This window comes from Manis javanica, chromosome 17 (genome assembly GCF_040802235.1).
Source record: "Manis javanica isolate MJ-LG chromosome 17, MJ_LKY, whole genome shotgun sequence".
In the NCBI taxonomy this organism is placed as follows: domain Eukaryota; kingdom Metazoa; phylum Chordata; class Mammalia; order Pholidota; family Manidae; genus Manis; species Manis javanica.
In genome coordinates, this window is record NC_133172.1 from 9,900,063 (window position 1) to 9,915,239 (window position 15,177).

The window sequence follows — 15,177 nt, forward strand, 5'->3', positions numbered from 1 at the left end:
CTAGGGGCAGTTCGATAAAGGCTCCCAAGGAGAGAGTTCGACTTCCTAATCCCTGAAATCTGTGAATGTTACTTTATATGGCAAAAGAATTTTACAGGTGTGATGAAAGGATTTTGAGATCGAGAGATTATTATCCTGGATTATCTGCATGGGTCCAGTGTAATCAGAGGGTCCTTCTAAGAGGGGAGCAGGGACATCAGAGTAGAAGTGCAGATGGAAGCAAGAGATTAGAGTGATACAAGGAAGGGGTCAGGAGACAAGGAATGCAGGCGGCATCCAGAAGCTGGAAAATGCAAGGGAGCAAATTCTTCCCTACGACCTCCAGAAGGAACCAGCCTGCTGACACCTTGACTTTGACCCAGTGAAAATTATTTTGGACTTCTGACCTCTAGAACGGTTAAGAGAATAAACTTGTGTTAAGACACCGAATTTACGATGCTTTGTAACAGCAGAAACAGAAAACAAATGCAAACCCTGATTAATATGTAAGAGACACCTCCACAGAGTCAAAACACAGACATTGTATGTATGCACGGAGGCCCTGGACCCACAAGGTGAGGCAGTCACATAGAAACAATCACACGATGACCGCAGATCTCACAAATGTTACATACGCAGAGTCCCAGAGACAGCCAGAGTCCCACCACAGGGACCCACAAAACTCAAAATCCCTCGGCAACACATACTACATGTTTCCAGAGTCACTATGGAATTCAAAAGGGCCCCCAGAAAGATGTTACATACCACGTCATCCTCAGAAACAATGGCACAGTGACACAGTGACTGAACGCTCACAAACATACTGGGAATCAATCCCAGAGTCACCCACCAGTCACTGTCAGTCTGGGAATCAAAAAAGGTCACTCCAAGGAGTCAGCTGGATACGGCGTACGTTGTGCACACACACAAACACAACTCCTCACGAAAAAGGTCCAGCCAAGCCGGGGATATGGTACAAAAATAGTTTATTACAAAAGAAATTCAACTGAAATGCCTAATAATTTACATTGTTATCAGTGCCTGGCTACAGCCCATCTCTCCCTCCTCACGGACTGGGTAGCGGGCAGAGAGGAGTGGCTATTCCCTGGTTCCACCAGCTCTGGGGGAGAAGGAAATGAATGTCTGGGTGGAATTCCAGGCGGGGACTGGTGCCTGAGAATAATGGGAGTAAGAGTCCTGAGGAGGACGAGACGGGGGAATATCTGTGCTTAGAAGAGGGGACTTATGGGTAGACACACGGGCCTCTGTGCAAATCCTGAAATCGTGGTCCCAAAGATGAGGAGGTGGTGGTGGGGGGGCAGAGTGAGGTCTTCACAGTTTCCAGGAGGGCAGGGGGGTCCCTCCTCATAAGTCCGAGATCTGCCCCCCCGTTGCTCTCAGCTGCCTCCTGGAGCTGGGGAGGGGGGCACTGGCCTGCCAGGGGTTCGGAGGACCCCAGCAAAGGGCAGGAAGGCAGGTGGAGATGAGGGAGGAAGGAAGAAATTGGGGGGAGCCATGGGGAATCCAGGAGGGTCCTTGGGGGGAGACTGGGAGGGCGAGGAGGGGGGTGATGCAGAAAGACCTGTGGAAGAGAGAGGGGCGGGGTCAGCACCGGCAACTGGATCCAGAGAGAAGGGGGCTGGGACCCCAACTCCAGGGTCCTGAGTGAGGACCAGTGGGAACCTGATGGGCTCTGGGGGCAAATGGGACAGCCTGGGGTCTGAGTTGCACGCAGCAGGGAGTGGCTGGGCTCTGGCCCTGGGAGCCGGGTTCTCACCATTGGAGCTGAGGAGGCTGCTGCTTTCAGGGGAGGTGGTGGCTCCCCTGTCGGGGGCGGGCTCTGGCTGGGACGCAGGCGCAGGCCGCATGGCCTTCCCCCTCAGAATGTCGATGACCTGAAGGAAGATGGGGGTCACCACCAGGCCACTGCCGCCCACACAGGCCTCCCTCTCTCCAGGCTCCTTGCTCCTGGGGTCTGTGAGTGTGCAAGCCTCCTGCTCAGCGCGGGCAGGTGGCCAGGCACTTCCTTTCCTGGTGCCTCGGTCTGTCCTCTGTCTGGACCTTACACCCGGCACGCACCGGCCCAGACACACACGCCCACACACCTGGCACGCCCCCGCGGGCCGGTGCAGGCGCCGCCCCCAGCCCCCCCCACTCACCCGACGGCTGCGTGCCACCATGAGCGGCGTGTCGTTGTGGCAGTTCTTGAGGCCACTGTCAGCGCCACTGCGGACCAGCGTGCGCACGAGCGGGAGGAGCCCACGGCCCGACGCCGAGTGCAGCGCCGAGCTCCCCGAGTACATCTGGGCATTCACGTTGGCGCCGTGCTGCGGGCGGGAGCGCGGGTCAGCACCGCGGGGGGGGCGGGGCCACGGCAGGGGCGGAGGCGGGGGTTGGGGGTTGATGGCGGGTGGGACCTAGGGGCCAGGGCGGGCCGGAGCCGGACTGGGCGGGCCGCGCTTAAGCAGCCAGCGCGCGCCTCCAAGGGGCGGAGTCAGCGAAGGGAAGGGTCCAGGGTCCAGTCGGGGCGGAAGGGCAGCGCGGGGCAAGGCCCAGGCCGGAAGGCAGGATCAGCAAGGCTATCGCGGGCCCAGGCCTGGGCCGTTTTGAGGACGGGGAGGATTGGGAGAGGGCCCGGGACAAGTTCGCAGCCTGCGGGATGAAGTCACAGGACTGACAGAAACAGGCCTAGAAGGGTCAGAGCTGGACGTGGAACCAGAGCGGCAGCCAGAACTGGAAGGCGGGGTTAGTGCCAGGGACTGGGCGACAGCTGGGTTGGTGCCGGATTAAAGGGTGGGCGAGGCCAGGGGCAGGGGCCGTACGCACCTGCAGCAGGAGCTGCACCATGCTCAGGCTGTTGTTTTCTACTGCGTGGATGAGTGGGGAGCGGCCACTCTTAATGTCCTGCGGCAGGAGGGAAGGCCTTTGAGTCTCTCCGAGCTCTGCCCAAACGGCCGCCTCCCACATCCCTACCGCTGCGCTCAATCCCGGTAGACTTCCAGCCGCACCCCCACCCACTCGGGCGTTCCCCCACGCCAGCTCCGCCCCCTTCTTGGCCCCACCCCCCGTAGGCGCTTGCTCACCACCGCGTCGATGTCCGCGCCTCGCTCCAGTAAGAGCCGCACGGCCTCGGGGCACTCGGTGTTCACGGCCACGTGCAGGGCGGTGAGCCCTGAGGACAGGGAGACTCAGCTAAAACCTGGGCCTGGGGCTTTGCAGCTCCAGAAAGGCTCCGGTCCAGCCAGCCAGCCCCCACCCTGTGCCCGGCAGGGTGCTCACCGTCATAATTGCGGGCCTCCAGGTCCACCGAGCCCGGGGCTGCGCTGTCCAGCAGGGCCCGCAGGCACGTCGGGCTGCGGTGCTCACATGCCAGGTGGGCCGCCGTCTGGCCATGGCGGTCCAGTGCCATGGGGCTGGCACCAGCCATCACTAGGAGCCGGACCACAGAGGGCAGCGTGGTGATCACACCCAGGTGTAGCGGAGTCTAGGGAAGAGAGACTGTGAGGAACCTGTGCCCAGCCCTGTGTCCTAGTCCCGTCTCCCTCACAATTTGAGTCCTGAACCCCAGCTGCAGTCGTACTCGGGAACCAGAAATCTGGAGCACCTCTTCCCTCAGACTCAAGAGTCAGGGCTCCCAGCTCTTCCTCCCTCCAGGACTCAGCCCAGGCTCCCAGGCCCCCATCCTCACCTGCCGTAGGTTGTTGTAGATATCCAGGTCCCGACCCCCATGTTGGAAAAGGTTGACCATCCGATGCACAGCTGGCAGATTGCCCTGCACTACTGCAATATGAAGTGGCCTGGGGGTGGGAGATCACAGTAATTAGGGGCCGGGCACCTGTCGCTCCCGTACTCTTAGCAGTGCTAACTCAAATATGTGCCATATACTTTGGAAGTATCTCCAGAGTGCAACCACTTCTCCCTACCCTCAGTCTGTTTTTCCTGCTTCAGCTATGATTATTTCCCTCCTGAACTGTCCCCTCCTCACTGGCCTCCCTGCTTCCACCCCTACCTGGCTGATAGCTCCCTACGTAGCAGCCAGAGGGACCTTTTTAGAACGTACATCAGGTCATACTTCCTCTGTCAACTTCTTCACTATGGGCCACAGGCCTGCTAGGACCTTATCTCCCCCTCTTCAGTCCCTCTCTCCACACTCTGTTCTGGCCACTGGCCTCTTTGCTATTCCTCAAACACACCAAGCATGCCTGCCTCCCCGGGCCTTTGCACTGGCTGTTCCCTCTGCTTGGAACAGTTTTCCCCTAGGTATCTGCAGCACTTGCTCCCTGTTCGGGCCTCTGTTGAAATGATACAGCTGCAGCTCACTACCCTTTCCCTTACCCTGCTTAATTTTCCTCCACATCATCACCTGACATTGTACAGTTTAGTTTCCTGTCTGAATCTCCCCTGTTAGAATGTCAGCTCCACCAGTGCAGGGCGTATTGTATGCTTCAGTCACTGCCCAGTACCTAAGGCAGTGGCTGATGCTGAGTGGGCTCCAACAGGCACTGAATTCAGTGCAAACATGCACCAAACCAATGAATCCATCTCAATGATCCCTGGCCATCCTTGAAGCTGATGACCATGTTCCTACTCCTCTCCAGGCCATAGTTCCTCATCTGTGAAATGAGTGGGGATGAACTTGATGTGCCATTCAGGTCTCCATCAGTTATAACATGATGTATATTGTGTTCAGTCTCCAACCCAAGAGTTTCTATGTGCTGGAAGTTTTGCCCAAAAGGAAAAGGGTCATTTTGGGTGCTGGGATCCCCCATTCCGGACTGAAGGACTCATTCTCCCAGTTTCCAGGGAGGTTAGCGCTCTCAGCTCTTTCTGGGAATTATCCTCCACTGAAAAGAGCTGCTGGCTTAGGTCACGAGTGACAGCCATCATCCAGTGGCATCCAGTGGCCGGTCAGTGCTGGCACAGAGGGTCCAGGCTTCTGGCCCCAACTCTGAAGGCCACTCCAGCTGCAACATTCCCCGGGGGACAGCCAAGGCCCTGTTGAGACTGCATAGGAGCTCAGCTTCTCCCTCTGCCTAGACCTGATTCCTTAATCCTCACATGCATAGATCTCAAGAGCACTTCTCATTGCCAGATAAACCACCTGCTTCCCATGGCCTCCAACCTGGAAGAACCACTTAGAGCAGAGAGCTGTCTGGGATGACTGTGAGGGGTGGGGGCACATGCCTGGAGGGCACAAAGCTGAGGGCCCTGCACACAGGCTGCACAACCTTCCCTTGATGTCCTTTTACTAGAACAATTACTTTCTCGTCCCCCACTGCCTGCTCATTAACCAGGCCTTGCACAGGCAGGTGAAGAGTGGTCCTCTCAGTTATGGGATATGCATCCAGAATCCACATTTTATTTTATTATTATTTTTAGGGATTATGTTTTCCCAGTATATATTGCAAAATGATTATCACAGTAAATTTTTTTCCTTAACATCTATCCCCTCTCATAGTTACATTGTTTTCCCTCGGATGAGAACTTTGAAGATCTATGCTCAGCAAGTTCCATCTACACAATGCTATAGTCACCATGCTGTGTATTATATCTCCAGAACTTATTACTGGAAGTATGTACCTTATGACCCCCTTTACCTAATTCCTCCCCTCACCCCCCACTCCGGCAACCACAAATTTGATCTCTGTTCCTATGGGTAGAATCCACGTTTTAAACCAGCTCCCTCAGATGCATCGCCGGTGGCAAAGAAATCCTGACGCCCAGGGGTATTTGGGGGGCTAAGCAGGCCACGTTTGCAAATTGGGCTGCGACTTGCTCTAGCTCTGTGTCCTAGGGCAAAGTCACGTGGCGCTCGTGAGCCTGGTTTTCTCCGCTGTCAGATACAGCCCACAATAGCGCCTATCTCCCAGGAGTCTGCAGAACCTGGATTCTGATCCGTAAAAGGCAAATTTAAAAGGAAAATGTTGGGGGGACCTGGGCCCCTGGCCCCCAGGAAGGGCTCCCAGCCCTTCTTGCAGCTCCCAGGACGCCCGGCCTGGGTCCCTCTCGGGGCGGGCAGGGTTAAGTGAGGGCAGAGGGAGAGAATGATTTCAGAGAAACCGTCCAGGCCCGAGTTCCCATAAACGCGCGGGCTGCAGGGGGTGGGGCGGGGCTGGAGGAAGTGGGGACGGGAGGGGCGGCCCAGCCCTCGGACTTCCAGTAACAGGTCTGCTGGGCGGGGCTCAGCTTCCTGCTCCCGGGGGAGGGAAGCCTTTCTCGCCGGGGATGTACCCCGGCCACCCCCGGCACCCCAACTTCCATCCTCGAATGGGGCGGCGGAGGAGGGAGCCCAGTCCAGAGACCTAGCTTCCCTGGAGAATAAAGAAAGACTCAAAGTCCTCCAGCCTGGAGGCTCCTCTGGAGCTCCACCCGTCTGCACTTAACACTCTGGCTTGCTCCCTAACCCCCGAACTCGGCATCCACCCCCAAGATCTCTTCGCACCCAGGAATACGGTGCCCTGGTTCTTTGTGGATACGGCCTTCCTCAGTCCCTCCGACGTCTAGATCCCCAAGCTGCTCTGCGCCCTGTTCCTTACCCCCTCAAGGGTCAAGGACTGTAAGACCCCCCAACCTCTGCTCTCTGGGACTCAGAACACGTCCCTTCTCTCTGGAAGTCCAGATTTCCAGCTCCCCAGTGCCTGGCCTCTTGGAGGTCCAGATACCCTGAGATTCTTGCTCCCTTTAGTCCTTTGAAGTCCAGCTTCTAACCAAGCTTTGCTGCTTCGGCCCCGAGACTTAGCGTGTCCCCCTCCCCCGCCCCCGGACTGAGCCAGCTGCCCATTCCGGTAAAGACTCGGCCCCAGCGGAAGGGGTTAAGGTTAGAGTGAGCGCCAGGAGGGGGAGGCTGCGAGTGAGTGACGGGTGCTGACGTGGGGGAGGCAGAGCAGCTGGGCTGCGGTCAGGTTCTGCGGGAAGGGATTTCCCCCAGCAGGCAGCTGAGGCAGAAGTGTTTGCTTTGGAAGAGAGGGGGGAGAGCGGGCGAGGGCGGGTGGGGCACGGGGCTGGAGACTGGTAGGCCAGGTCCCTTTCTGCACCTTGCTTTCACAGGCTGCCAACAACTTACCCCTGGGGGCAGATACAAATTAAATCTTTTTCACAGATGACCCCTGAGGCACCCAGAGGAGGAAGGAACTAGTTCTACTGAGCTCTTTATAAATCTCAAGCACTTTCTCCCGCTTGGACTCACACGGATGGCCCACAACCACCTGGGTTGGAAGTCTGCTGGAACACCACCAGCTCACACGTACTGAGCACCTACTATGCGCATGGCCCTGTTCTATGTACTATATGTACATACATCCTTGCACTGAATCCTAGTTGTGACATGTGCTATTATGAGCCCCAATTTCCAGATAGGGAAATTGAGGCTCAGGGATGTGAAGGCAACCAGTGGGCCTATGGTAAAGGCTCCCCTTTTCCCTGCAAAAATAGGCCTGTTCATCCTCTCCCTCTCTATGGTTTCCAGTCCCCAAACCACTTCCCAGGTAAGCATGTCATCATCTCATTTCTGCCTCACAGAGACCCTCACACACATACGATTCCTGTTTTTACAGGGGGAAACTGAGGCAGACAGGGACAAGTAAGTGGTCAGCTGAGATTCAAACCCAAGTCGATAAAATAATAATAATCATGACCGGTAAGTGTGTTGAGTGCTTACTATGTGCTAAGTAAGCACAGGGCTAAGCCTCCTGTACAGGACTTCTCAGCAGCCTCAAGAAACATTTTCCCAAGTGCAGGTAACAAACCATGGGATTTGTGAAATCAATTTAAGAGACTGTCAAATTCATTTAGTGGCCTGTGACCATGAAACAATGAAATAGACTAGAATAGGAAACACTAAAGTAGATCCCATGTAGTCAGGGTGAGTCTTGTTTTGTTCTGTGCGATTTTTATTACAGGCTTATATGTCAAGCATATATGTGATGGGTTTAATATAAAGTAGTAATAATAACAATAATATTAATACTTATTGAGCCGTTATGCTCTATGAGGCTCGGCACTAGGAGCTTGACATACATAATTCATATAATCAATCAACGAACTGTCTTTCTCATTTTTGGGTTGTGATAAAAAAAATCTGAAGCCCCCACAAAACAGTCCTAGGAGGTAAGTGCTCTAAGGGTGCCCTTTTTTCAGACAAGAAAACTGAAGCTCAGAGAGGGAAAGGGCTTTGCTCAAAGTCACACAGCCAGCGGTAGAGATAGGATTCTAACTCAGATTGAGGTAATTCAAAAGCCCAAGCTGAGTGCCCCTGTGTTGTGGTGGGTAAGGCAGGTAGAGGGCTGTCTTCCCTACTCCCCACTGCCACCCTGCTTTAATGGGGGCTGTCACTCACGTGTCACCGTCCTCATCTGCACGGGTGGCCATGGCGATGTCAGCCGATAGGGGATGTTCCATGGAGCACACCATGGGGTACAGGGGTGTAGGCAGGTTCAGCAGAGGAAAGGGGGACCCCATGGTCGGGGTGGGATATAGGGGCAGTAAAGGCCCTGGGACAGAGAAAGGACAAGCATGAGGGCAAATCACAGACCTTAACCCCCACTCCTCATCTCCGGCCTTTGCTGCCCATCACCTGCATGCTTTTCCAAATCCCTTTTGCATCTCATACTGGATCCTCATGGCCCAAGACAAATTCCCCTTCCACATCCCCTTCTGTGCTCCAGCAGCTTCCCCTGAGCCTGGTCACTCTCATTGTCTCTTGTCATGTGCCTGACCCCCAACCTCCCAGTAGGCAAACTGTTCCTTAAGGAAGGGGACCCCAGGACCTGTTTGCTGTGTTATTTTGTGGCTGAGGGAGGCAAGAATTATACGGTGCAGGGTGAATGTGTAGAGAGTCTGATGAGAAGGGTGGGTCATAAGGTGAGAGGGGGTGGTGGCAGAATCCAGTTCAGATCAAACTATTGGATGAGACCATGGCAGTAGTCAAATCTATACCCACCCATCACACAGATGGGGAAAACTGAGGCCTGAGTTCTCACCCAGGGAAGGGAAAGGGGAAGAGATAGTGGCAGGGTTCCTGATGCAGAGCTTGAAGCTCTCCACCTGCTGAACTCTGATGAGATGGAAGGTGTAGGGACTGGGCAAGGGCCTAGAAGCACTAGGTGTGGGTCCTCTGCAGCTTTGGGGGTCACTCAGCGATGGTGAGTTGGGCACAGATGTGGTAGGGGATGCCCCTTCCTTGAGATCAGGGGTGGAGGTGGGCTAGGGAGAATGGTGTTTGGCCTTCTCTGTCACCTCCTGATCCTCGGGGGACCCCATTCCTGAAACCCTAAGTTTTTAGATCCCTGTTTTTCCTGTACCAGGTCTTGTCACTCTGTGGCCTTCTGCCCAGAGACCCCTGAATCATTCATCCTGGCCCTAAATCCTAGCATTCCTCAGTCGTCCCCCATTCCTAGAATCCTCAGTTCCCAAGCTCCCTAGGGCCACCTGAATTTGTGACCTCAGGTGAGACTCCGATCCCTGTGACCACACATAACTAGGTGCCCAGAACGCCGGATCTCTGTGTCATTGGCTCCTCAGGACTCCCACTATCTGGGTCCATTTCCTTGGATCCTTGTGGCTCCAGATATGAGAGTGCTCAGAACTCCCACTCTGTTCTCATTCCCACTGTCCCTTGATTTCCTGGTTCCTGAGTTTTCATTGCCTGGGATCCCTAATATCTTTCTCCTTAGAACTTCAGTCTCTGTTCCCCTGACTCCCTTTGACCCCATCTCTCTGGATTCCATGAACCCGTTTCTTGGGCCCAGGTACTGATTCCCCATAACCCTGAATATCTGGGTTTTTCAATCTGTGTTCCTGAGACTACAGTTTCTGCCCCCTGGATTCCATGAGACCCCCTATCTGTACTGCTATGCACTGTCCCCTGGATCCTCACATCTGTGGTATTTAGCCCCTGGGCTCTGTGCCCCAGAGCCCCCTGAGGACCCAGCTTCCTAGCACACCCATATCTCTGTCCCTGAGACCTCAGGCTCTGCCCCCAGCTTCCCAGGAACCCTGTGTCTGTGTCCCTGGGGCCTTGAATTCTGTGCCCCTGTTGCTCAGTTCCCTGGGACAGCTTTTATGTGTGTTCTGAACTCTGTCCCCAGCCCTGGTGACCCTATGCCCTGTCTGGCCCCCACCCAGCCCCTGACCCGAGGGAGCCACTCACTCTGGTAGTAAAGCGCTTCTGGCCGGGCCAGGCCGTGGCGGGGCGCGGGTACTGCTGGCACGTCGGAGCCGCCACGCAGGGGATCTGGAGAGACAACTGGGCCCGCAGCGCCGCGGGGAGCAGCAGGCTCCGGGGAGGGTGCACGCAGAGGGCGCTTGCGGAGCGGTAGCGCGGCGCCCGGGGGTCCGGCGGCCTTGGGCCTGGTGCGCAGGTCCACGGGCCCCTCGTCCATGGCCCCCGCGGGGCATCGGGGCATGGGGCCGCCGGGGACGGCGGCCGAGCGGGCGGCCGGAGCGCAGCTCGGCTTGGTGTCCCGGGAGGGTGGCTGCGCCGGGCGCCGGGACTTCCCCTGCCGCCGGCTGAACTGAAGGGACTTTTGTCGGCCGGGGCGGTGCCGGCCGCCCGCCTCCCCGCCCCCGGCCCCCCCGGGGCCACCCGTCCGCCCCAGGGGTTTCCTGGACCTGCCGTCGCTCCGCCGCTCCGCGGTGCAGCCGCCGAGCGCCCCGCCCGCGCCGCTCCCGGGCCCGCGCCCGCCCCCTGCGGCCCCGCGGCGCCCCGGGCTCCCGGCCTCGGCGGGGGCGGGGCGGAGAGGCGGAGTCAGGGCTGGGGTCCCCCCCGCCCTCTGCGGCTGCGGGCCTCGCGGTTGCTGTTTCTGTTTTGGTCTCTCTGGCTGTGTCTCTATCTCTGTATCTCTAAGTCTCGGTAACTCTGTCTCTCCGCCGCTCCTGCCCGGATGTAAATAGGTGTTTTTCTGAGCATCTCTCTAGATCTCTGACTCTCTGTTCTCACGGTCTCCGTCTCTACTGTCTCAATGGGTGTGTGCCATCTCTCTGTATCCTGACAGCCTCTGTCTCTCTCAGCCTCTCCCCGAGAGAGGCAACTCCCTGGGGCCTTTGGGGTCGCTAGGACGCGGGTTCGAGTCCTGCCTCCCACTTCCCCGCCGGGTGACCTTGACCAGGCACTTCCCTTCTCTGAGCCGTTTCCTCCTTTGTGGGAGTGAAAAGACGCACCCAGGTCAGGGAGTGCTCTCGGCGGGCGCCCAGCCTCTATGCGCCGCCGGCCCTGCCCGCGTGTCTGCCCCCTGCGTGCGTCCCAGCCGCGGACTGAGCTTGGCTGGGGGCGGGAGCCGGGGGGCGGGGAGTGCACGGCGGGGCACTGAGTGTGCCTCCCGCGCTGTCCCCGCACCCTGCCCAAGCCGCGGGGCCGAGAGACCCGGAGAGACCCGGAGAGACCGAGGGAAAGAGACACGGAGACTTCGCATAGACGCAGACACAAGACCAGAGCCCGGGCCCGGGGGTGGGGGGCAGCCTGGCTCCCCCTTCTCCCCTACTCCCTGGGCGGGGTTGTGGGTGGGGAACAAGCCGGGCGAGTTGGGGGAATGACTCAGAGGGAGGCAGGGGCTGGTGGTGAGGGGGGAGGCGGGGCAGAGGCGGGCCTCCTCCGAGGCCCCGCCCCTGTCTCCCTTCTCCCCTCCCCAGGGAGGGGCCCCAGCGCGCGGGGCTTTCCCGGATTTCCCTGGAGGCGGGACCGTCTCTGGGGTTGAGTCCCGGTCAATGAGTTAGTGGAGGCGGACGGGGAGGTTTTGGGGATTTAGGGGGTCGGGAGAGTGGGGGCTGCATCCCGGACCTGTCCAGGTGGCACGCAGGGTCCTCCTGGTTCTCTGTGTGTGTCTCCCCCCGCTTCTGCAACCCTTTCCCTCCAGGCCTGGCCTCCTCTCGGTCTCTGGGACCCATCCCCTCTTTCTGCCTGCGGATACCCGTGTCTCCGAGGCAGCGTCTCTCCGAGACCTGAAAGTGGGTCTCCACAGAGGTACTTTGCCCAGGACTTGGGCTGCGCCCCAATGGATCGTTAACCTGGGATGTGAGGAGCAGCTGTGGGCAGAGGCCTCAGCCCTTCCCCTTCTCTCCGCCGGTCTCTGGATCTCACTCTCAGCTCCTGTATTGGGGAAACATCTGGGTCAAGGCCTGGGTCAAACCCCACCGCTGCCTCTTACTCCTGCGGGACCTCTGATAAGTCCTCTCTCTTGAGACTCAGTTTGTTCTTCTGGCAAACGGGGCGGAGGTCACCCCCTGCCCCGCAGTGTTGTGGGGTCTGCAAGGGAAGAGGTGACGGGATTAGGTGGGGAAGGCCAAGTGCTGCGGTCCCCAGCCACCCGGCCCTCTCCTCTGGGGACTCTCAAACACAGGACAGGGATGGGATGTCGAGCATTGCCCCCCAGCTCCACAGGGACAGCTGAGCCTTGGAGGGCCGGGACTTGTCGAAGTGGGACCCTGGAAGGACACCTGCGTTCCTCCTACACCTGTTCTCCCGGTGGCAGGTGGATCAATGGCTCTGGGTCCAGGCAGGATTGGGTTGGGGGGCATCTGCTCTTGGCCTAGAGGGGCCGTGGAAGGTCTGAGAGGTTCTGGGGGCTCTGAGTGTGAGGGCGGGTGAGAGATGAAAGTCTGGGGGATGCGGACCTGAAGGAGGAAGACAAGTCTGAAAACGACACATGGTCTGAGGGAGTCTGAGAGGGACCAAGGGTGAGAGCATCTCTGAGGGAGGAGAGAGCTGGGGAAAAGGAAGGGGCTGAGCGGGAGGAGCTCTGGGGAGGGTCTGAGAGTGGAAGTGAATTCCTGGGGAGGAGGAGACTTGAGGGAGAAGATCTGAGGGCCTGAGGGAGGAGGAACAGTTTGAGGAGGGCCTCCTTGGAGTGGAGGGAAGAGAGGCGTGTTTGGGGAAGGAGCCTGGACTGAGGGGAGGGAAGGGAAGGGAGGTCTGGAGTCAGCCCCACCCTGCAGCTGTCTGATTTCCCAGAATCTTTAGCTGCTCAGGAAAGTCCCAGCTCCCACAGCCACCTCCCTCCTGTGTCGGGAACGGAGGATGCGGAACCAGGACGGCTACCCCCTCATTTCCCCCCAGCTCCCTGCACCCCAGGCAGGGAAGGCTGGGGTCTCCCATCTCTGGGCCTTGAGCACTGGAGGCCCCCTGCTGGCAGGGGCAGCCCCTGGATGAGTCCCAGAGACTTCCCAGCGAAGGCCCGGAAGTGCTGCTTGGTGTCTAACCATTTCCCCTTGCAGGCTGCCCTTTATACCTGTTCAGATCCTCTCCTCTTTCCCTCTGCTGCTTCCCACCTTGTCCTCCACAAGTTCCCTTGGGGAAGGAGGGGTCAAGATTGTACCTGATCAAGTCCTGAGAGGGCAACGAAGTCCCAGCTAGAAGCCTGTGGGCTTGTGGCAGCTTTCTTGATCTAAAAAGAGAGGGTAAGTCTGATCAGACCATACATTCCCATCAATTCCTGGATCTTGCCCTGCCTAGCTGCCCACTGGGCCTGGGTGCGAGTCTGGTCTCCCACCTTCGTGAGCTCGGTGACTCCAGGCAGTTGTTCACCCTTGTGGGGCCTCAGCTTCCTCACCTGTAAAACAGACTAAATCAAGAAAACAATCCTTCCATCCTCTAAGACCTGATGTACAGAAAGTGCAACATCTTTATTGTTATTCCTATTATAACCAAAGGAATAAAAATAATTATTATAATCAATTAACCCACATTTTTAGCAGCAGGACCCATTTCATTGAGGAAATTAGGATTCAACATGCTTTGATTAGAGACATGGGTTAGAGCCCTGGCTCTGCCTTCTGTTAGCTGTGTGACCTTGGGTAGGTGACTTTCCTTCTCTGTGCGTTTGTGGTGACTTCACAGTTGGGGATGACAACAGTTACTGCCTCACAGGATTGCTGAGAAGATTGAGTGAGACCAGGTGTGCAGAATGAATGAATGAATAATGTCCATTCTTGTCCGCATATTGCCTGCTATAATCCATCAGACCAGGCCTTCCTTGTCACTGTTTTCTACCCAGAGATGACACAAAATGGACCCATTCATTCTGGGCTGAGCTCCCACTAGAAATTGGCCCACTTTGTCCTCTCAATGCCTGTGAGGAAAATGTAACTGAAGTTCCATTTTACAGAGAAGGGAACATGCACCGAGGGGCTAAGTCACTGTCCAGGGTCATGTGGTGAGGGACAGGGGGGTGTCAAGATTTTAAGCTAAGTCTCTGTGACCCCAGCACCCTGGGTTGCTGCACCCGCTGACCTGGGAGGGCTGGTCACTGGTCCCAGAGAGTGCAGGTCCTCCCGGCCAGCTATAATTCTGGATACCCTTGAGCCCTGGGAAGGAATGGCTTAGATGGGGAAACTCAGGCCGGGACAGACAGTCATGCACCCAACAGCATCTTCAGGGATTAGCAAGGTTTATAGGCTTCCACAGCGCTCCTTTGCTGCCTCCAGGCACAGGGAGGGTCCAGGAGGAGGGAACAGAGTGAGTTTTGCAGACAAAGGAAAACAGAGACTGTGAGTCCAGCCAGGGAGAGCCTTGCCCAAGGTCACAGCACTCTGGGTTGGAAGTCCACCCCGGGTCTGCAGACAGCTCCGCCAGCACTGCCCCTACCCGACCCCAAGGGTGAACGCAGGCCAGCTTCCTGCAGCGCAGCCTGCACCTCCTGATTCCTCCCCACCCTAGGGCCTTGGCAGCTGCTGGAACCTCTGGCACCAGCAGAATCAGCCCATCTGGGGCCTAGGCCAAGACTTAATCTTCCCCTTTCTCCCTCTTGCTGGGTCGGCACGCAGGTCTCTGAGTCAGAGGATTGCAACATCTCTTGGCAGGTTTCGAGAAGGACACCCTCCCCGCAATGCACTGCTTTGATCAGACAAGGGTGATGTGGTGGGATGAGGTCTGTGGATATCAGCATCTGCCATGGGGGTGTGGTTCTGGGAAGGTCCGAGGGGTCCCACTGAGGTCATGGTGGACGGCCAGGCAGTGTAATGCTGGGCCTCAGTGTCCTCATCTGTAACTGCTGTCTACTTGTTTGGGTTGGAACCTCAGCTCCACCACTTCACAGCTGTGTAATCCTGGGCAGGCCACTTACCGTCTCTGAGCTTCAGTTTTCTCATCTATGAAGTGGGGACAAAAATAGTGCATGGGGTTGTTGAGAGGGTCAAATGAGTTAATGCGCATCAGCCCAGTCTGGCACTAAGTAAGTTCTTGGTAAGTGGAAGATATTATTTTTAAAT

At 57.2% G+C, this 15,177-nt stretch overlaps 1 protein-coding gene and 1 long non-coding RNA gene across 3 annotated transcripts; both read right to left on the bottom strand.

The window, feature by feature from the left end:
- Positions 1-948: 948 nt before the first annotated feature.
- BCL3 (BCL3 transcription coactivator) lies at positions 949-10,833 on the bottom strand. The gene is made up of 9 exons (XM_017671298.3): positions 10,127-10,833; positions 8,315-8,468; positions 3,668-3,776; positions 3,259-3,463; positions 3,063-3,151; positions 2,806-2,883; positions 2,139-2,306; positions 1,757-1,874; positions 949-1,561 (listed from the first exon to the last, which is right to left on the bottom strand). The coding sequence occupies exons 1-9, from the start codon at positions 10,380-10,382 to the stop codon at positions 1,377-1,379; spliced, it is 1,362 nt and encodes a 453-aa protein (XP_017526787.2). The 5' UTR covers positions 10,383-10,833; the 3' UTR covers positions 949-1,376.
- Positions 10,834-10,976: 143 nt separating this feature from the next.
- LOC118970056 (uncharacterized) lies at positions 10,977-14,674 on the bottom strand. 2 transcript variants are annotated; one of them, XR_012126521.1, is made up of 4 exons: positions 14,201-14,674; positions 13,461-13,520; positions 13,287-13,355; positions 10,977-12,061 (listed from the first exon to the last, which is right to left on the bottom strand). It is a non-coding gene; the product is annotated as an uncharacterized lncRNA (long non-coding RNA). The 2 variants fall into 2 exon arrangements; XR_005057865.2 differs by having other exon boundaries at positions 10,977-12,217.
- Positions 14,675-15,177: the final 503 nt, after the last annotated feature.

What these genes read in the sequence shown, in the direction of transcription:
- BCL3 (XM_017671298.3), bottom strand. Translation starts at nt 10,382, where the DNA reads ATGCCCCGATGCCCCGCGGGGGCCATGGACGAGGGGCCCGTGGACCTG. An exon ending in GCAGATGAGGACGGTGACAC is followed by an intron (nt 3,777 to 8,314) that starts GTGAGTGACAGC and finishes TCCCACCCCCAG; the next exon opens with GCCACTTCATATTGCAGTAG. An exon ending in TGGTGCAGCTCCTGCTGCAG is followed by an intron (nt 2,307 to 2,805) that starts GTGCGTACGGCC and finishes TCCCGCCCGCAG; the next exon opens with CACGGCGCCAACGTGAATGC.